The 22182-nt window shown below is 36.8% G+C and overlaps 1 protein-coding gene across 4 annotated transcripts in view; it reads left to right on the forward strand.

Annotated features, from left to right (window-relative positions):
• The window catches only part of MNAT1 (MNAT1 component of CDK activating kinase), a 219807-nt gene that overhangs the window by 35858 nt on the left and 161767 nt on the right, over positions 1-22182 (forward strand). For all 4 annotated transcript variants that reach the window (XM_082617441.1, XM_082617439.1, XM_082617440.1 and 1 more), the window contains exons 2-3: positions 11104-11256; positions 13573-13646. In XM_082617441.1, the coding sequence (XP_082473567.1) occupies positions 11104-11256; positions 13573-13646 (227 nt within the window). The remainder of the gene's footprint in view (positions 1-11103; positions 11257-13572; positions 13647-22182) is intronic.

Consider the following 22182-nt stretch of genomic DNA (forward strand, 5'->3'; position numbering starts at 1 on the left):
ATGTATTTTTGGTGTGGAGTCAGTCGGTCTTGATATCAGTTAAATCAGGGGTCCCCAACCCCTGGGCCATGGACTAGTACCAGTCCGAGGCCTGTTAGGAACTGGGCCACACAGCAGGAGATGAGCGGCTGGGGAGCCAGTGAAGCTTCATCTGCTGTTCCCCATCGCTCGCGTTACTGCCTGAACTATCCTGCCTGCCCCCCACCCCCCGTCCGTGGAAAAATTGTCTTCCACTAAACTGGTCCCTGGTGCCAAAAAGGTTAGGGACTGCTGAGTTGAATGTTACTGCTTCATGCTTGTTCTGCCCAGACACCTTCAGTGGTTTGTTTTGATTTGTTATAAGATTCTGAGTCACTATTCAGCTCAGTTATTTATAGAAATATATTCTAGTGGAAAGATTAGGATGAGAAACAAAGTAGACTTAATAAGTGTAACATCCATACAAATGGTTAGATGGTTGTGCCTAGTCTGCTGAATTTAATGGTCTGGGTTCCGGACAAGACCAGAGAAGTCTGAGAATTCATTCTACTGGCAACAGCCCAAGGAATACTGGGCAGGCCTCAGGATCTTTGCTGGGCCTAACCTGGTGATATTGGGTTTGTTTTGATTCTTTATATAAGATCCTGAGTCACTGTTCAGCCCAGTTAATGCTTCATGCTTGTTCTGCCCAGACACCTTCAGTGATTCAGTTTTGGCTGCAAACCTGTGAGGGATTATTGACCATGGTGTGAATTGACAGTTGAAATCTGGGGACCCAAAGTGATACTACATTCCTCTTATTAGAATGAGGGTGTATGAGAATCAGATTTATTATTATCACCTAATAATAAATAGCGTTTTGGCTCAGATTTAGCTCACAGTGGGTCTGTGTTCTCACCTGGTAGTCATTTCCTTGGTTCCCAAATGTATAATGGGAATGGACATACATGGTGTTTGCCAGAACTCTCAGATTGGTTGTTACCAGTGGGGTAAAGGCTATCATAGTGGGGAAGATCAAGCACCAACCTCTAAAACTGTACCTTCCCCCATCCTGGGAGGGACAGCAGTTCATCTAGTCTGGGGTTAACATACATTCTGAGTACAGGTGTGCTTTTCCTGCTCATAGGGCTGTGGCCAGCACTACTGTCTGAAGACTTAACACAGTGTTTATTTTACCAATATGGTATCTTGAGCAACATTTTCTCTTACCAAGAGTCTCACTCTGTAGGAAAAGATATGTGACCGTGAGCCTAGGTTCATGAACTCACTGGTCCTGACACTAACTGCCCCACTCTTACTCGTCTGGATTGGTAGAGCAGTTTTAATGAGCTCATAAATGCAACTAAGGTGCTGGATTGGAGGTGATACTCTAAAAGGGTGGACACCAATCCTCCAGGGTGCTTTCTGTACCCTAAATATTCATATGGATATGACCATTATTTTGGGCATCCCTAACAGGTAAAATACATCAGTCCTAGAACGAAGAGATGGAAGTGGGAGTGGGTTCACTTAATGTTACACCCAGTCATTACTTGGGGAATTTGTGCTTTCCATCCATGTAACTTTAGGCTCTGTGGACTTAGAGATCCTTGTTTCTGGAACTGAAAGTGCCCCACGGGGGACAGGGTAAGAACTCCATTAAACGTTAGGCCATGCCTGCTGTCTGGTAACTTTGGGGTCCTTGTGCCAAAAGAAGAAAGGAAAAAAGGAGTCATCATCTTGGCAAGAGTAATTGACTCTGATCACCATCCCAATGAGGTCAGGGAAGAATATGGCACTTAAGGGATCCACTAGGATATCTCTTGGTGCTCCCAAGCCTACTGTAGTAAATATATAAGTACAGTAGCCACAACTTAAAAAGAGAATGGTAAGCAGGCAAGCTGCCTAGACCAGCAGAAGTGCTAGTAGAGGGTGAGGGGAAACTAGAGCAGGATGATGAGGATCAGTTATGGCCAGGAAATCAATGGCAGTATTGGGGCTGTAGTTTGTCCCTTTCTCTTGAAGGTTTCCCATGGAAACTAAATAAGTAGAATCCTTAAGAAGCTGTTCCCATCTAGGGTGAACTTAACTCTAAGAAGCAAGTGAATTTGCATGGTGCAATTTGCTTGTTCACATAATCCACTCATTTTTCTATAGCACTGTGTTACTGATTTGTAGAACCTTTTTATATAGTCTGAATATTATTTTTTATGTATGATGAAAAAGTAATTTCCTAGTCTGTAGTGAGTGTGTAAGCCGTATTGTGTCCCCCAGCCTCCCATAAAAGCTTTTAATTTTGATAAAATGAAATTTATCAATCTTCTTTACATGGTTTAAAGTGTTTTAGTCACTTTTAAGAAATCCCTGCCCTGATGTCATAATTTCTCCTATAATCTCTTCAGTTTAAAGTTTTTTTCTTTTATGTTTAGATCATTTATTCATATGGAATTTCTTTTTGTTGATAGTGTGAGAAATAAGGATCTAGTTTTTTTCCCCCTTCATCTAGAAAGCCAGTGGTGTCCTAACCATTTATTGAGTAGTCATTCCTTTCCACATTAATTTGCTACTTCTTTCCTTTGTAAGGTTCCCATGGATGGATGTATTATTATTATTTTTGTTATCCTCTATGCTGCTTTTTGTGGGAGGGGGAGGGTGTGCTGTGTGGCTTGTGGGATCTTATTTCCCTGACCAGGGATTGCACCCGGTCCCTTGGCAGTGAAAGCTTGGAGTCCTAACCACTGACCACCAGGGAATTCCCCTCTATGTTTCTTTAACTGAAGTATATTTGGTCCTTGCAGTGTGCTTGGTATGTTGGTGGTACGTAAATATATAGGTATCTTTTTGGAATGTCAGTTTTACCTAGAGAATATGAAAAAATTTTTGAGTAATTGAATAACTGGGAATTATTTGAAGACATCTTTCAATGACAATAAATAGGATTGTATTGTGGAGTCAAATTGAGTTTTTATGAATTTTTAAGATAAAACATCATAATTTGAAGAAATGTTGACCTTATGGGGAGACCATTTGAGACTATGTCCCCAGTCTTCCAGGTGGTACATTTTTCTCTGCCATTTAAGAGTACTTTGATGGGAAAGGGTGAGAAGGACTGCTTTACATCCTTACATTATTTTTTTTCCCCAAAGTGTTCTGTTTATTGTTCCATGTATAAATTGTGAGTATTTACACCATTGTTCTTGCTGTGATTTCTGCCTGGAATGTCATTCTTCTTTTGTACTTCAAAGCCATCAAATTCTTCAAGGCCCAACGCTGTTCAGCCTGTTTTCTGAGTCCTTCTCCAGCTGATCCTTGACACTGCCTCCTTTGAACTCTGGTCCTTATTAGTTCTTCTTTGCATTAAGTACTAGTTGTAATAGCTAATGTTTATTGAGAGCATACTATATGCCTGGTGTATTTCTAAACATTTTAACTGAAATTAGCTGATACAAATCTCATCAACTCTGTGAGGCAGATCTCTACCTCCCTACACCTCAACCCCTGGAAGATACTATTTTTCTTTTTCACAAGGAAGTTGAGGCACAGTGATGGTTAATAATTTGTCTAGGGTTGCTGGCCTAACAAATGACTGAAGAGAAGGAGGCAAAATGGCTCCAGAATTTGTGCCCTTAATGGTGCTCTAGTCCCTCTCAGCTGCTCAAGGAGTGAATCTACTACTGTTTTGACACTTAGCAGACACAACCTTGTCCCTTTGTTTTATGGACCCTTCATCTTGCCATAGGGTAACATAAACCTTATAATTCACTGCCAAATGGATCTAAACCTTCTAATACTAAGTAGTTATATGATGGTTTGGATACTCTAGCATCACGGATAATGCTGTGAGATTTCCTGGATCTGAATCTGTTGGGTTTGGCCAGATCTGGAACATTCAATTGGTAGAAAGATGCCCAGAAATGCCCAGAAATTAGGCGACATAGATTTATAGCCTGTACTTAAACTATGACCTTTGACAGGTCATTTTGTTTTACTCCCTGTGGAAAGGGGAAAATAATATCTAACTCAGCCTTTATTTTTTAATCATGGTCTTTGTATAGATTTTTAAGCTTTTTAGAAGAACAGTTGTATGCATTCAAAGTAGTATCATACTCATAATTTGTTAAAATAGCATTATGTTGGTACAAATTCAAAAGAATATATTATCAGCATAGTAAGATTGAGAAACAAAGTTCTTAGCAAAATGTCTTTTTTCTTCTAAAGGACCCTCTCTTGCTCTGCATACCTGTATATATTTTTGTGCATACATGTATGTGCTTGTATGTATATATGTTTAACTATATGTGCTTCTAAAAGTATTGTACCATTTTTTTCAAATGCTGAAAATGGTATATTTTTTCTGGGCAAAATTACCATATTATAGAAACTTTTGAAGAGATCCTGGGGGTCTGTGTCTTCTTATACTTTGTGTTGCTAATCCCATCTGTCATAGAGCCTTCTATATCACATCCCTAAATATAATATCATAGGCTATAATATTCTTTTTTTTTCCTTTGGTCATGCCACATGGCTTGTAGGATCTTAGCTCCTCAACCAGGAATTGAACCTGGGCCCTTGGCAGTGAAAGCGCTGAGTCCTAACCACTGGAACACTGGAGAATTCCTGTGGTTATAATATTCTTGATTGAATTAGAGCATTAAGGGTAAGTCTGTACCATATATAAAGTTTGTAAGTATAGGTGATATGGAAAATTTAAACTGATAAACATCAGTTATATTGAGAGAAAATATATTCTTATTTGGAAAAAAAATTAACAACTTGTGTAACACCCCAAGGTATCTAGAATTATCCAAGTGGGAAGAAACCTTAGATATAAATTAGAATTTGACTTCCTCATAGTTCCTCATATTGTAAGAGACAAAGCTGGGATGGCAACCTAGGTCTTATGATTACCAATGTGAGGTTTAATTATATCATCATATCTTTAGTAAATCACTTCAGTAAGTAATTTTTATGTGGTCAGTGGTAGCTTTATCTTTTTAAAGAAGTGTATTCTATAGAGAATGGATCTATGGATATGGGGGAGGGGGGAAGGAGGATGGGATGAATTGGAAGATTGGGATTGATATATATACACTACTATGTATAAAATAGATGACTAATGAGAACCTACTGTATAGCACAGGGAACTCTACTCAGTGCTCTGTGGTGACCTAAATGGGAAGGAAATCCAAAAAAGAGGGGATATATGTATATGTATAGCTGATTCACTTTGCTGTACAGCAGAAGCTAACACAACATTGTAAAGCAACTATACTCCAATAAAAATTAATTTTAAAAAAGTGTATTCTAGAGTTAAAGAGTTGTCTTTGGTAAGAAAACTACCTTTTACGTGGTAAATGCAGGATTTATCATTTAAGGAAGTGCATTCTAGAATAAAAACTTCCATGGCATGATCTTAGGACGTGTAGGTAGTTTTTCACAGTGGTTTCACATATGTCCTCTCATTTGAGTAACATTTCTGGAAGAGAGTTAATTTAGGGATTATTATTGCTTTTATGGGTAAGGCAGTTGAACACTTAGCTTTTAAAACAATCTGGGGAACAAGTCTCAAGCTTGTCTATTATTTTATTAATTGATTTTCCTTAGTGTTTATTGGATAGTTAAAATGACGAATTGAAAATGTTAATAAACATTGAGCAAACGTTGATGTACTTTGCTTTTAAAAACAAAAAATGACAACATTATTATTTTTTATAGACTTAATTTTTTTGAGCAGGTTTAGATTTACAACAAAATTGAGAGGAAGGTACAGAGATTTCTCGTTTACCCATTATCAACATCGTTCACCAGAATTGTCCTTTTTTTTGTTTTTTTCTTAATACCAAGGATGAACCTATATTGACACATCATTATCACCCAAAGTCCATAGTTTACTTTAGGATTCACTCTTGGTGTTGTACATTCTATGGGTTTGGACAGAAGTATAATGACATATCCATCATTATAATATCAGACAGAGTACTTTCACTGCTCTAAAATTCCTCTGTGCTCTGCCTATTCCTCCCTCCGTCCACCACAACCCCTGATCTTTTTATCGTCTCCGTAATCCCTTCTCGGCCTTTCGGCTAAGATCAGGTATATTGTCTCTGTAATTTTGCCTTTTCTAAGATCATATAGTTGGAATCTTATACTATGTAGGCTTTTCAGATTGTTTTCTTTCACTTAGTAATATGCAGTTAAGCTTCTTTCATGTCTTTTCATGGCTTCATAGTTCATTTGTTTTTAGTGCTGAATAATATTCTGTTGTCTGGATATACCACAGTTTATGTATCCATTTACCTGTTGAAGGACATCTTGGTTGTGTCCAAGTTTTGGCAATTATGAACAAAGATTCTATAAACATCTGTGCAGGTATTTGTGTGGATGTAGTTTTCAACTTCTTTGGTTAAATACCAAGGAGCATAATTGCTGGATTGTATGGTAAGAGCATGCTGTGTTTCATAAAGAACCATCAAACTGTCTTCCAAAGTGACTGTACCATTTTGCATTCCCCCCAGCAATGTCTGAGAGTTCCTGTTGCTCCACATCTTTGTAAGCATTTGGTGTTGTCAGTATATTGCATTTTGGCCATTTTAATAGGAGTGTAGTGTATACCTCATTGTTTTAACTTGCATTTCCCTGATGCCGTGTTATGTGGAACATCTTTTCATGTGTTTATTTGCTATCTGTATACAGGCATACCTTGGAGATATTGTGGGTTCAGTGCCAGACCACTGCAATAAAGTGAATATTGCAATAAAATGAGTCAATAATTTTTTGGTTTCCCAGTGTGCATATAAAAGTTATGTTTACACTGCACTGTAGTCTGTTAAGTGTGCAATAGCATTATGTCTAAGAAAAAGTACATACCTTAATTAAAAAATACTCTATTACTAGAAAATGTTAACTATCATCTGACAATGCAGTTGCCACAAACCTTCAGTTAGTAAAAACCACAATATCTGCAAAGTGAAATAAAGCAGAGCTCAGTAAAATGAGGTGTACCTGTGTCTTCTTTGGTGAGTTGTCTGTTAAGGTCTTTGGCCCATTTTTTTTAAAATTTATTTAATTTATTTATTTTTTATTTTGTGGTACGCGGGCCTCTCACTGTTGTGGCCTCTCCTGTTGCAGAGCACAGGCTCTGGACTCGCAGGCTCAGTGGCCATGGCTCACGGGCCCAGCCGCTCCGTGGCATGTGGGATCCTCCCAGACCGGGGCACGAACCCACATCCCCTGCATCGGCAGGCGGACCCCCAACCACTGCGCCACCAGGGAAGCCCGGCCCATTTTTTAAGAGGTTTTCTCCCCCGTATATTTTAGATAACAGTCCTTTATCAGGTGTTTTTTTTCTCTTGACGTCATCTTTAGCAGAGCTGAAATTTTTAATTGAAAAAAAATCCAGCTTATCAGTGATATCTTTCTTGGATCATGCCTTTGGTGTTGTATCTATAAAGTCATCGCCATACCCAAAGTCATACAGTTTTTTTTTGTTTTAATTTATTTATTTTATTTATTTTTGGCTGTGTTGGGTCTTCGTTGCTGTGCATGGGTTTTCTCTAGTTGCGGTGAGCGGGGGCTACTCTTCAGGCAGTGCACAGGCCTCATTGCGTTTGCTTCTCTTGTTGCAGAGCACGGGGCTCTAGGGGCGTGGGCTTCGGTAGTTGTGGCCCGTGGGCCTAGTTGCTCCGCGGCATGTGGGATCTTCCTGGACCAAGACTCGAACCTGTGTCCCCTGCATCGGCAGGTGGACTCTCAACCACTGCGCCACCAGGGAAGCCGTGTAGTAAATCTTGAAGTCAGGTAGCATCAGTTTTCCAACTTTGTTTTTCTCCTTCGACATTATGGTACCTATTCTGGTCTTTTGCCTTTTAATATAAACTTTAGAATCAGTTCGTTGATGTCCATACAGTAACTTCCTGGCAATTTGATTGGAATTGCATTGAATCTATAGATCAAGATGGTAAAAATTGACAACTCAAAATATTGAGTCTTCCTTTCCATGAACTCTTTCTGTCCATGAATATGGAATATCTCTCCATTTATTTAATTCTTTTTTGATTTTGTTCATAGGAGTTTTGTAGTTTTTCTCATTTGTACATATTTTGTACAATATCTTGTACATATTTTGTTAGATTTATACTTAAACGTTCAAATTTTGGGGAGCTAACATAAATGGTATTGTGTTTTTAATTTCAAATTACACTTGTTCATTGTTGGTACATAGGAAAGCAGTAGACTTTTTGTATATTGTATCCTGCAACTTTGCTATAATCACTTATTAGTTCTAGAAGTTTTTTGGTTGATTCTTTTGGATGTTTAACAAAGACAATCATGTCATCTGTAAACAAAGAGAGCTCTGTGTCTTCCTTTCCAATCTGTATATCTTTTATTTCCTTTTCTTGTCTTACTGCATTAGCAAAGACTTCCAGTATCATGTTGAAAAGGAGTAGTGACAGTAGGAGAGAGTGAGAGGAGGAGACAGTCTTGCTTTGTACCTGATTTTAGTTGGAAAACTTCCAGTTTCTCACCATTAAGTATGAGGTTAGCTGTAGGTTTTTTTGTATCTAGTCTTTGTCAAGATTTTTAATTGACTTGTTACCCCTGGAAAAAGAAGAAACAAGCTGATTAAAAATCTTGACAGAGGAATATAAGCAGTTAAATATTCTTGAGAGAAGAAAATAAAATCTAAAAATAAGTCGTTCAGAGAGAAAAGAGGGCAGGAACCATTCTGGTTTTTAAAAACAAAAGAAAACCATAAAAATATCTTTGGGAATGGGTAATAACTGAGGATTTGGGCTTTTTCAGAAAATTTTCCTATGTTCTGCAGAATATAAGATTTTGTTTGAAAAAGTTCCTAGCACTCTTGGAGGCAGAAGATTGCCCACATACTGCTCTTTTGGTTGCTCTGCTGCCAGATGAAGTGAACTAGCAATAAGGAACTTTTTCTTCTGTTCTTTTTTTATATGACTAGTTTTCATGTATATAATCTGTAAATACGTATATTGTAAGTATGTAGAAAAAGATCTGGCCCTGTAAACATGGAACTTAACAGTTGTATGTTACATGTGGGAAGTGAGATGTAGAACAGAATGAAGTAGAACTTTGAGGTTTTTCTCTATATACTTCTACATTTGAGCTTTAAAAAAAGAATTATTTGTTCTTTTAGCAATTAAAATCAGAAAGGGAAAAGTATGGGAAAATAAATTATTAAAAGAAAACCTTAATACTGTTGAAATCCTTATGATTTAAGGTAGATTTTTGAAAAGTGGAGATGCAGAACTGACGGTGGTAACAAATTATATGTCTGAGATTACAATATGACTTTTAGAAATATTAAAGTGTATTACCTTGTTAACTGAATTATTGACTGAGTCTACTCTCCAAGACCTTGAAATATAGAATATTCTATATAATGGCTCGATGGTTTTGAGTATTTCAGATGGCTCCTTGCCTATAACTATCTTTAGTCAGTGTAGTTCTAAAGTGTGCTCATTTTCAACTTCTCTAGTTGGATTTAATTTCCTCCAACCACAAAGATTAGGCAAAATGTACCACTCCCAATCTTCCCAATCCCAAATGAATTTTCTGGGGTTTTGTTGATCTTGAATAATGTCAACTATGATCTCTGTTCTCCCTCTTAGGGATTTTTTGCCTCTATTTTTTGATGGATTTTTTTCTCCTCTACTTTAAGATAGAAATATGCAAAGGTCAATGTTAGTATTTTACTGATAACTAACCTTAAATATTCTTATTTATCTGTATCATTCTTCTCATTTAGCTTATTCCATAAGTCAACTACATATTTGGAAGAAATCAACTTTTCCCTTATTTATTAGAATTTGTCTTTTTTTTTTTTTTTTTTTTTTGTGATGTGATGTGTTTAGAATAATAATAGTCCAAATTCCGGCCCTCCATTCTAGTGGAGGTTACAGAAAATCAACACATAAAGAAATAAATAATTTCAAATAGTGCTAAGAAAGGAGTGATTAGGGTTGGTATGGCCCTAACATATGGAGTTGGGCAATATTACAGCTGGAGGACTACATACCAAAATGTTTAAATGTTTGAAAGTATGAATCAAGCTACATCTTTAGTGCAGCCTTAGTTCCAACGCTGCATCCTGAGTTCCCAGGAACTTGAATCTTTAAGACCCACAGGCTAAAGCAGCTACTTTCTTCTGGTCAGCCTTTCCACTTGCTAGTCCGATTACTAGCATGGATCTGCTAGGGCAGGGCGGGGCAGGGATGATTGGGTGGTGCCTGGACCCATCTAAAACAGTATATGAACTGATACTGTCAATTCGCAGGAATCTTAATTCGCAGGAATCTCATTAACCTTGCCAGCTCCTTTCTTTTCCATCTCAAGACTTCCAGGAAGTTCTAAGTTCTTCCCCAAATTGTACTACCCAAGAAGGGAGGAAAGAAGGGATGGAGGTATTTGGGAAACTTGGCTTGCCTGGGCAATCACTTTGGTGAATTTAGGACAGCCAGGTTTAACTGATTAAAGATTTTATAAGTAGCCACTCTTTCTAGGATTTCTCAGGGCAGAAGCTGTGGTGATTTTCTCTTCTCCACATATACTAGGTCACTCTCAGTTCTTTATCCTCTGGCCTGGGGGCCTCCTTCAGCTAGCACCTCTCCCTTTTGAGTAACTGCCACTTACTCAATTGCTAACAGAACTTTAAAAAACTTCCTTACAAAGGCTGAAAGGGGAAAAAAAGTTTTTGTTTTAGTGATTATGATATGCAGGGTTCTCTAAAGTGCAGGCCCCTGCCAGGTCTAAGGGTGATACTGGACTGAGAGTGGAGTTGACCCTAGACTGCTCTTTTACGTGCCTCTTTGACTTCCCCCTGTCCTGCTATCTGAGTCCTCCCAGGTCCCAAATCAATTTTTAAAAACTTGTATATTTGTTTAATTTGTAAAACTAAACTGGTAACCCTTGGGACACCTATGTCTGAAGTAGGCTCCAAATGAAAATGAACTTTTTTCCCAAAGGTTTTTAATAAGAGTTTAAGTAGCAATGATTAATTTTCCTGGCCCCCTGCAGCACCCCCCCCAAACAAAGGAACACCAAAACAAAGGCAAACTATATACAGAGTTGTTGCCGATTTGAATACTAGCTTAAAAGTTATATTTTTTCTCCTTACAGGTGTGAAAGTTGCGTGGATTTACTCTTTGTGAGAGGAGCTGGAAACTGTCCTGAGTGTGGCACTCCACTTAGAAAGAGCAACTTCAGGGTACAACTCTTTGAAGATCCTACTGTTGACAAGGAAGTTGAGATTCGGAAAAAAGTGCTAAAGATGTAAGTGTTAATGTTTGAATGATTCAGTTCACAAAGAGGACTTTAACAATTATTTCTGTAACTGATATAATTATTTACTTGTAGAAATGTGGACAGTTTGGCAAGTGAATAAGTATAAATTCATCTATGTAATTGTTCAATGTTAAAAAATTTATTAAGGTCTTAGAGAGCTCAGTAATATTAATTATCTAATCTTTTTTTAAATTTGTCTGCGTCAGGTCTTAGTTGGGGCATGTGGGATCTTTTGTTGCGTCCCGCAGGCTCTTCGTTGTGGCGTGTGGGCTTCTCTCTAGTTGTGGCATCTGGGTTTTCTCTTCTTCAGTTGTGGCATGCAGGCTCCTGAGCGCATTGGCTCTGTAGTTTGCGGAACGCAGGCTCTCTCTAGATGAGGTGTGCGAGCTCAGTAGTTGTGGCATGTGGGCGTAGTTGTGGCATGCGGGCTTAGTTGTCCCACCGCATGTGGGATCTTAGTTCCCCTACCAGGGATTGAACTGCTGTCCCCTGCATTGGAAGGTGGATTCTTTACCACTGGACCACCAGGGAAGTCCCTAATTATCTAATCTTTGTTAGAGAAGTGTAAATCTTTTTTATTAAAAAATTAAAAAAAATTTTTTTGGCCACTCCATGTGGCTTGCAGGATCTCAGTTCCCTACCAGGGATGGAACCCAGACCACAGCAGTGAAAGCCCAGAATCCTAACTACTAGGCCATCGGGGAACTCCCAGAGAAGCGTAAATCCTCCAAATTGATGGCTTCACAATTTATTTGCTTTATTTATTCTTAAATTTAATTACTAAATATATACTGAGTACCTACTCTGTTCGAACAGTGTTATACATATTAGGCCCTCGAAAGGCTTACAGTACAGTGGCTTGGATAGCATAGACATAGACAGTAAAACAGGCAAACAAAACAAATATGTGATTATACATTGAGAAAAATGCTATGAAGTTAGGGACTGAATGTTGTTGTGAGTCAGTGATGTAAGGTAAGGCCTGAGGAGGTAACATTTAAGTTGAGATTGAAAGCTATTAGAGAAAAATCAGCATTAGCTACAATTTATTTTGATAGATCTCTCTGTGTGTATGTGAGTACATAAATATTTCTAATATTCTTTTTCACTTATGATTTAGTTTTTTACTCTTTGTTAATAGTTTTGGATTTCATTTTATCTGTACTTTTGTTATAAGCCACTTTATTGTTTTTTATTTATTTATTTTTTGTTCTTTTTTTTTTAAACATCTTTATTGGAGTATAATTGCTTTACAATAGTATGTTAGTTTTATTGGTTTTTAGGTTTAAAGAATTAATATCTATCTATCTAGGTGGTCTACATTTCAACCTTGGTCACCAATGTTTTAGTGGCATCTTTCTAGGTACTTTACTAGATAAAGTGTTACTTTATCAATACCCCAAGCTACTCTTTTAGTTTTTGGATTGCTTATGGGAGATAGTCTCTCTTAGATTCTTATCTTTTTCATTAAGCCCTCTCGTTTCCTAATTCTTCACAGGCACACTTACAATATTTATAGATTTTCTTGATCTAGCATCCTTTAGACTGTAACTGTCATGAAAAACAGGCAGGTGTCTTTTTATTTATTTATTTATTTATTTTTATTTTTTAGAGAAACATTTTATTTGTTTATTTTATTTTTTAAAATTTATTTATTTATTTTTGGCTGTGTTGGGTCTTTGTTGCTGCACTCAGGCTTTCTCTAGTTGCGGCGAGTGGGGATTACTCTTCTTTGTGGTGCACGGGCTTCTCATTGCAGTGGCTTCCCTTGTTGCAGAGCATGGGCTCGTGGGCTCAGTAGTTGTGGTACATGGGCTCAGTTGCTCTGTGGCATGTGGGATCTTCCTGGAGCAGGGATTGAACCCATGTCCCCTGAATTGGCAGGTGGATTCTTAACCACTGTGCCACAAGGGAAGTCCCAGGAAGGTGTCTTTTTAATTAATTTTAGCTTTCTGGAAATTAGTGACTCTATTTATTAGAAGTAAGCAATATCATAATTCCAATGATAGACCTTGTTTAAGCTCATTTCCCATTTCTTCAGTGTCCTAATTTCTTTATTTTTCCCTTAAGTCTTAGGATTTTACATGTTGTACCATTCTCTCCTGATTCTACTCCTCTGTAGTCATAAGAATTTAAGAACAACATTCTTGCTGTAGTTACAAACCTGGTGTCAAGAAAACTGTTTTACGCCATAAGCAGTCCTTTTTTATGTATCATGTATGAATTAGTAAGATCAAACAAACCAGTTAGTTAATACTGAAAGCAAATGATATGGAATATGTTCATTTTTTTCTTCTCTTAAAGATACAATAAAAGGGAAGAAGACTTTCCTAGTCTAAGAGAATATAATGATTTCCTGGAAGAAGTGGAAGAAATTGGTATGTTTTTAATGCTTGTACTTTTGGTGTGCTAACCTGTGTGCTTTTATCTTTTAGAAAGAAGATTCTTTCTTTTAGAAAGAAAAAAAATATTCAGTTTTTTAAGAAATAGGGTTTCCATGAACTGTATCCATGGTGACTAAAGCCATATGTTGTTTATCATCATTTATGCTTCTGTGCATGCAGTAATTTGAAAATACTTTGAAACAGTTGACTGTTGAAGTGACATTCTATTATTCATTGTTATTCTAGAATCTGAAGTTAGAGTAATCTTCGTGCTTATTCTTTTTTTTTTTTTTTTTGCGTTACGCGGGCCTCTCACTGTTGTGGCCTCTTCCGTTGCGGAGCACAGTCTCCGGACGCGCAGGCTCAGCGGCCATGGTTCATGGGCCCAGCCACTCCACGGCATGTGGGATCTTCCCGGACCGGGGCACGAACCCGTGTCCTGTGCATCGGCAGGCAGACTCTCAACCACTGCGCCACCAGGGAAGCCCCGTGCTTATTCTTTCTATTGTGATTAGTCAAAAAGAAGCTTTCATCAAAAGAAAGTATTGTTTCTGTTTTTTAAATAAGATTTCACAGATGTTAAAAAGTCTGAATTTGTTATACATCAATTAAAATAATTAATGTTGTTTTTTAAAAACTTGCCATAATATTACCATAGGTTTGGAAATAATACAAAAATTAGAGACTATGAAAATTAGAACAAGACTAAGAGAATTAAACAGTTATCTTTTTATTCTTCTCTCAAACCTGATAGCCAAGCTATACTCACATTATTTCGTATTTAAAATATGATTATAATAAAATTTATCATTCTTTAAAATATTTATATATGGTAAATATTTAGAAAATTCAAATTCCTGAGGAATGAAGTATTCTAGTTCCTTTAATTTCTTTATTAACTAAGAAAAACCCAGAAAATCTTTTGTTTCACCTGTTATTGAAACTTTTCTAAAATATCTAAGTTCATTTATTATATCATAGCAAGTAGCATGTACAGACATAATTTAGGCTTTTTCTGGGATCTTTTAGTGCCTTGGAGCTATTGCTTTTTTATTCTAATTGTATTCATTGTACTTTGTATGTAGTCTTAGCAACCATGAATGGCTATGAACTTTAGCTGAAAAGATGGTAGAATTGGGAGTGCTAAGACAGAGTAGAAAAGTTAGGATATAGACTGAGAAGATAAACTGAAAACAAATCTGCAAGAATGGGCAAGTGTGCAGGTATGTAGAAATCTGACTATACTTAGATATTTGGTTTAGGACAGGCAGTTGGACACCAAGCCAGAAGACAGTCAGCTTACATTTATTCTGAAGGCCGTGTTGTTATTCAGAAGTCTGGTCAGGCAATAAAGGAAAAGGAGATTATAGATGTCACAGAGCAAGTTGAATACATGGTCACAAGTCCAAGCAGGCAGGTAGGATAATTAAAAGAAACTGATGGACCAAGAAGGTGGGGAAGATGGGATCTTGATTCTGGAACAAGGTTTTAGTTGAGCCATGATTTTAAGAAATACATGTTTTTTGCTATGAAGTTTGAAGATATGAACAACCTGAGGGCCCATAGGTAAAATCATGTCCAGAAGTGGGAGCTAGGATTTACAGGTAAGAGCAAGTCCAGATATTAGGGCTTACAATATGCCATTTTTTCTTTACCAGATAAGGAAGCTGGCTCAGAGCATTTAATTTGAAACTGATTCTGCTATTATGTATTGATATATTCACAAAGGACTATCTTTAGTTGCATTATGTTGACGCTCTCTTAACAAAACTCCGCTTAATTGGCTCATTGGAGTAACTGGTATTTCCCAGTCCTTCTGTAACATGTACTGACTGATGATCAAAGCGTAATGAATGCATGATGAATCTTGTCCATTAGAAGATTTCTGTACCTCTATATTTCTCTCACCAGTTCAATTATATATTGAGTTGGTTGTACTGGTAACCAAACCTTCTTATGCCAGTTGTACTTGTTATTGTAATTAATTTAATTAAGTAGTTTATAAGATTGGGAAAAAATTACAAACCTCTAGAAGGATTCTAGTTCTCAGGTCCTTGGTCCATTTTAAAAAGATGGAAACTGAGCAGTATAAATGACAGGTATGGTTTATACAAGAAGGAAGCACAATTCCCATTAAAAACTGTACCTTGAGTGTGTGTTATTACATTAGAGAATGACTATACACTTACTGCATATGCTTTAAGTTAAAGTGTTTAAGGAGAGTGTATGTATGCTTCCCTTCTTTAACAGACTTTTCTAAGTAATCAACTACTGATCCTGATCATGTTGGACAAAGAGCAGTTCTCCTGCATTTGAAAATATTGATGAAGTTTGGGACCTCGCTTCATGGACTTATAGTTTATTTTCTGAACTTTAGCTCAATTCAACAAATAGTAATTGTTCTAAGTGAACTATTTACTTGCTGAGGATATATGATCTTTGTGTTCAGTAAGTTCATACTCTAAAGGGGGAGATAATTATAATTTAATGTGAAAGCAGGGTAGGCATTTATTTATAAAGTGTTTCAGGAATATAGATAGCAAAACAGTTAATTCAGCATTAGGAAATAGAGGTAAAGTTTGAACACATTTGAGTTCGATCTTAAAAGATGAATAGTAGTTTACCTGGTAGAAGGAGGATGGAAGAACATTCGTAGCAAAAGACAAAGTCACAGAGATATAAAGGTGTTGAGCATGTTGGGTAATGTAGCAAGTAATCTGTTATAGGTAGGTAGACATGGGGAATGACTAGAAATGAGGTTTGAAAAACAGATTGGACCTGGGTTAATGAGGGCTTTGTAAGCTAGACTGTAAGGGTTAAGACTTCATTCTATGGCCAGTAGACAGCCAGCCGAATACTGTGATAGTGATGTGAAATATTGACAGGAGATACTCGAGGCTGGGAAACCATTTTTTAGGGGCTGTAGCAGCAATTTGGGTGAGAAATAATGAGTGCTTAGAGTAGGCAGTAACTGAGGGAGGTAGATAAAAGGGATGTTTTAGAACTAGAATATTCGAGTGACTAATTTCGTGTAGGAAGTGAGGTTAGAAAGAGCAGGCAAGGATGAATTGCAGTATTCTGACCTTGAGCAGTTGCTGGTGTTAATCTAGAAAATAAAAGTGGGAGAACTGGCATTATTTTCCATTGTTTTGTTTTGTTGGGTAGAGAGTATGGAAATGAGGGTAAGACCAGTTTTAGCCCTCTTAAATTTTGTTAGGGTGTGACTGCACCACTTAGTTATGTGTCATTGTTCTGATTGTTATGGTATAAATAAAACTTTCTCTTTTTTTTTAAACTTCCTTTTAAAATCTTGTTTCAGTACCTGTTTACTTTGTGTCTTATTCCTTTTAAAGGTGATTAGTTGGATGTTTGTGGTATCTGTATTGGCTATCTCTGTGTTAATCAAAAGTATAATTTTCACAACTCTTGAGACAGGCATTTTAATCCCTGTTTTGCATATGGAGAGGGGGCACAGAGAGTTTAAGTATTGTGCTGAAGATCACATTGCTAGTAAATAATGGAGCCAGATTTTGAATATGGGTTTTCCTCTCTCAGAGCCCATGAAAGTGCTTAGTAGTCTCAGAGAATAGTTAGTAGTCTGAGTCTAGAACATGGGATGCAGATTGGTAGAATAGTGGGAGATGAGAGAAAAAAGTAGGTTGGAGCTATATTTTGAAGGATCTTAAAGAAGTTTGGAAGGAAGGAAGGAAGGTAGGAGGGTGATACTGAAGATGGTTAGAGTGAAAGGAATAGAGTTGGTAGGGTGGCTAAGGACTCAGTGTTTGAGGATTTATAAATTGGGGATTGGTCATTTTGTTATATAAATTTCATTATGAATCCTTTGAATATCATGAATATAAAAATTTTAAAGTAGTAGAATTTTGAATAATGGCATAAAAATTACAGTAGAGGGGGCACACATGAAGATGAACTTTCTTATAGCATTAATAATAGGCTCTTTTCTGTGGTTATGACAATCTAAACATAAAAATTCTTGTTCCTTTTGGCCTCAGGGATTATCTCAAAGGTTTGTCCTTAGTTTCATAATAAACATTCTTTTGGTTCAGGGTATGCTTATTTTAAAAGGGTGAGAAAGTCCTAAAGGCTTTAATTATAAATTCTGGATGTCAAAAAGACTTCAGAATTGTACTCAAATAACATTAAATCTTTCAGAAAATACAATAGGTTTTTTGTTGGCTTTTAATACTTGACTAAAGGCAGGTCAACCTCTGAGCTAAACCAGTAACCAGATAGATAAAGGGCCAAATGATTGTTACGGAAAATTGTTCCTTTTTCTTCAAGGCTATTATACCAACCTGATTCATTGTGGCATGAATGAGACTTGCTGCTTCTGAAAATTTTTCAGAATTGTAATCCACTTTTATGTTTTTTTTCTTTTTTTTAAAGGAAGAAATTTGTATTACTTATGATTACAATTTGTATCTATTATATTGCTGTTACCTTTGCTTTTTCAATTAAAAAATGAAATAAATTAGTTACTTTAGTTTCATTAGAATTCATAAAGTTTTTAATAAGCATAAAAGAAAGAAATTGTCTATAAACAGACAGTTTTCACTTAGAATTTAACTTTACTGTTTCTAGGTTCTATTTAATGGGAAGTTTAAATTAGTACAATGTCTAGCTTGCTGATAAATTGTAATATTTTTTTCTTAAACTGCTGTAAACGTTCTAGTAGAGTTCAACATAGGATATCAACTTGATTACCTTTACTTGTCAGTAGATTCATACCATAAGAAACAAAGATTATTTTTTCCTGTAGTTTCGCATCTGCTTACTTTGCCATTCTGTATAATTTAGTTCTGTAATTATAAAGCTCATTTAAATTAAATCTATTTATAAAGATAATTATAAATATTAGCATTGATTTATTTTTTATTTTAGTTTCTTATTGAGTTATAATTAACATGCAATATTGTCTTAGTTTCAGGTGTACAACATAGTGATTCGATAATTTTATGCATTATGAAATGATCACCGCAATAAGACCGGTTCTCATCCATCACTATAGAAAGTAGTTACAGTATTATTGACTATATTCCCTATGTACATTACATTCCTGTGACTTACGATTTACTTTAAGTAGGCAGTTTGTACCTCTTAATCAGCTTTACCTATTTCATCCATTCCCTGACCCCCAACACTGGTTTATTTATTTTTTTCCTCTTGTAATAATTCAACAAGCATTTCTTGACCTCTTACCAGATGAGAAGTTCCTGTTGTTTTTTAAATAGACTTTGTTTTTTAGAGCAGTTTTAGATTCACGGCAAAATTAAATGGAACGTACAGAGAGTTCCTGTATACCCCTTGTGCCACACATCCACAGACCTCCCTCACTATCAACATACCCCAGTAGAGTGGTAAATTTGTTACAGTCAATGAACCTACATTGACATATCGTTATCTCCTAAGTCCATAGTTTACATTAGGGTTTACTCTTGGTGTTGTACATTTTATGGGTTTGGATAACTGTATAATGGCATGTATCCACCATTATAGTATTGTACAGAATAGTTTTGCTACCCAGAAATTCCTCTGTGTTCTGCCTGTTTGTCCCTCCTTCCCCCGAATCCCTGGCAACCACTGATTTTTTTACTGTCTCCGTATTTTTGCCTTTTCCAGAGTGTCATATAGTACAGTATGTAGCCTTATCAAATTGTTTTCTTTCTCATAGTAATATGCATTTAAGGTTCCTCCATGTCTTTTCATGGTTTTATAGCTTATTATTATTACTGTTATTATTTGGTGCTGAATAATTTCCCATTGTCTGGATGTATTATAGTTTATTTATCTTTTCAAACTACTGAAGGACATCTTGATTGCTTCCATGTTTTGGCAATTATGAATAAAGCTGCTGTAAACATTCGTATGCAGGCTTTTGTGTAGACATAGTTTTTAACTCCTTTTGATAAATACCAAGGAGGGCAGTTGCTGGATTGTATGATAAGAGTATCTTTAATTTTGTAAGAAACTATCAGACTGTTTTCCAAAGTGCTGGACCATTTTGCATTCCCACTGCAGTGTATGAGAGTTCCTGTTGCTCCACATCCTTGACAGCATTTGGTGTCATCATGTGTTGTTTTTTGCCCATTCTAATGGGTGTATAGTGACGGTTTTTTATTTAAATGCCGGGAGTGATAAAGCTGAATCAGTCCTAGAATCTGCCCTCAAGGACCACTCTATTAGGTCAAATAGATAGGTACATTGAAAATAGTTATACAGGGTAGAAAGTGGATAAATACCACCAGAATGATATTAGGTAATCTGTTGTGAGCATTCAGGGGTGGAGAGATGTAGGGGATTTCTAACTGCAAAGTGAGTTATAGCATTCAGGAATGGAGAATGGAGAGGATTTGCACCTGCAAAGTGAGTTATGAGGAAGAGCTGCTGATTAAGCTGGATATAGAAGGGTGGCCAGATACAGATATTCACAGTTGCTCTGGGTTGAGGCTGGTACTAAGATGGGCCCTGTGGGAGCAGTTTGCTCACAGGTATGGAAATAGGAAAGTGTGGCCTGTACAGATGCAGAGAAATAGCTGAACTGGGCTAGCAGTGGTCTTCAGGCATAGAGAGAAGCAATAAAACTAGCATTGTAGACAAAAGTTCACGCTTTGGAACACAACATTGTGAATCAACTATACTCCAATAGAAATTTTAAAAAAAGGTTCAGGCTTTGGAATCAGCCTAGGTTAAAATCCTGGTTCCAACATTTACTATACCTTGGACGTAGTTATTTAATATCTTTAAACCTTATCTGTAAAGTGTAAATGACAGTAGTACCTCACATATCTCATAAGATTATCAGGAGGATTAAGTGATATAATTAGGTCAAATGCTAGATGTAGTGCCTATCATATGTGTTTTATAGATCTTTGAGATGTTTCATAGATACACATGCGCGTGCCCACGTACACGTGCTATAGAGTATAATGTTCAAGCAGAGGTTTTTTTTTTTTTTTTTTTTAAATTGGGGTATAGTTGTTTTACATCAAGCAGAGTTTTGAGAAGGAGATCACTTCAAGAAAACAAATGAAGGAAAACTACTTTGGTTGGATTGCTCAATCTCTCTTTCCCTTGGTTCTTGAAGAGGCTCTGAGGAATCTGCAAAACTCTCAAAGCAGAGAGGGAAAAGTAATGTAAGAGTTAAGACTGGATTGTTTTCAAGGCATTGTGAATGGAGAAGTGATGATACAAAGATTATAGAAAATATGATGAAGTGCAAAGTAAAGAATGCTGTGTATGTGTATACATATCATGTAAAGTAGAAAGAGATTTTTATATGAGCTATGAATAATTTTTCCACATTTATAAGAGAAGGAAGTTATTTCTAGTTAGGGGAACCGGGGAGAACTTCATGGAAAAGACAGTATTTGGATAGACATTTGAAGATTGGGTATATTTTCAAAAATAAGAAAGGGGGATCAGGCATTCTGGGCAATGGTATGATCAAAGGAACTGGAGCAGGAAATGTGGGGAACATTTGGGAAATGCACACCTGTCTAGTTTCAAGATAGGTCTTTATTGAGGGGAGATAAAAGTAGTTATAGCCAAATTAGGAAGGGCTCTTAATTCTAAAAGTGTTTTTTGTTTTTTTTTTTTTTTTCCCCTAGTAAAAGGGGGAAGGCAGACAGGATGAGAGAGGACTATAGGATGGTGGAGGTGGAAGGTGATTTGAGGTGTGCTTCAGAAATATTAGTCTGACAACATTGTATACTGTGGATGGGGTTAGGGAATAGGGAAAGATGCAAAGATTCTGGAGACAGGAAGTTAAGTCAGAGATTAAATTATCCAGGGAGAAATAAGATCCTGGCTTGGAGTACTGGCAGGGTACATTGAAAATAAGGGCAGTTTTAAAGAGATTTTGGTGGTAGAATCTGTAGTATTTTGCAGCTGGTGCTTATGGAGTGCAAAGGACAGTGGGTCACATGAATGAGATGTTAAATCCTGGTGTCTTAGCATGATAGTCATATCATTAACAGGTAAAGTATTTACAAGGAGAAGTAAATTTGGAGATGTTTATGTGCTGGGTTTTCTAAATTGTACTTTGAGATGGTATCAGCTTTTCCTGGCATTTCTTTGCTTGAAACTGTGGCAAGTTATGAGATTACACAAGGAACACAGAGGGAGGAAAGAGGGCAAAAGTCAGAATCATGCAGTGTACCTAGAGAGCAAGATGAGGCAGAGATGGAAACAAGAATGGGTAGTTGGAGTAGTAGGAAGAAGATCAGGAGAACATATTAACAAATTAGTCACGGGAAGGACGTGCTGAGGAAAAAAAAGTGATCAAAATTGTTAAGTGGGCATAGATGTTGAGGGTGGTAGAGGTTGTGAAAGATTTTTGGATTTGGTGGCTCAGTGGATGGCTGTTAAATACAAGGAGTAAATTGTGAGTGGTTGGCAAGGATTGTGGAATCAGAATGGATCACAGTTGCCTTTCTGAGGGCTGTTGCTAGTTGGGAGCTTCTTTCTCTGACTATTTTGTGTTGGGGCCAAGGTGTGATTTATAAGGAAT

Source organism: Mesoplodon mirus, assembly GCF_964341445.2.
Source record: "Mesoplodon mirus genome assembly, chromosome: 4".
Lineage (NCBI taxonomy): Eukaryota > Metazoa > Chordata > Mammalia > Artiodactyla > Ziphiidae > Mesoplodon > Mesoplodon mirus.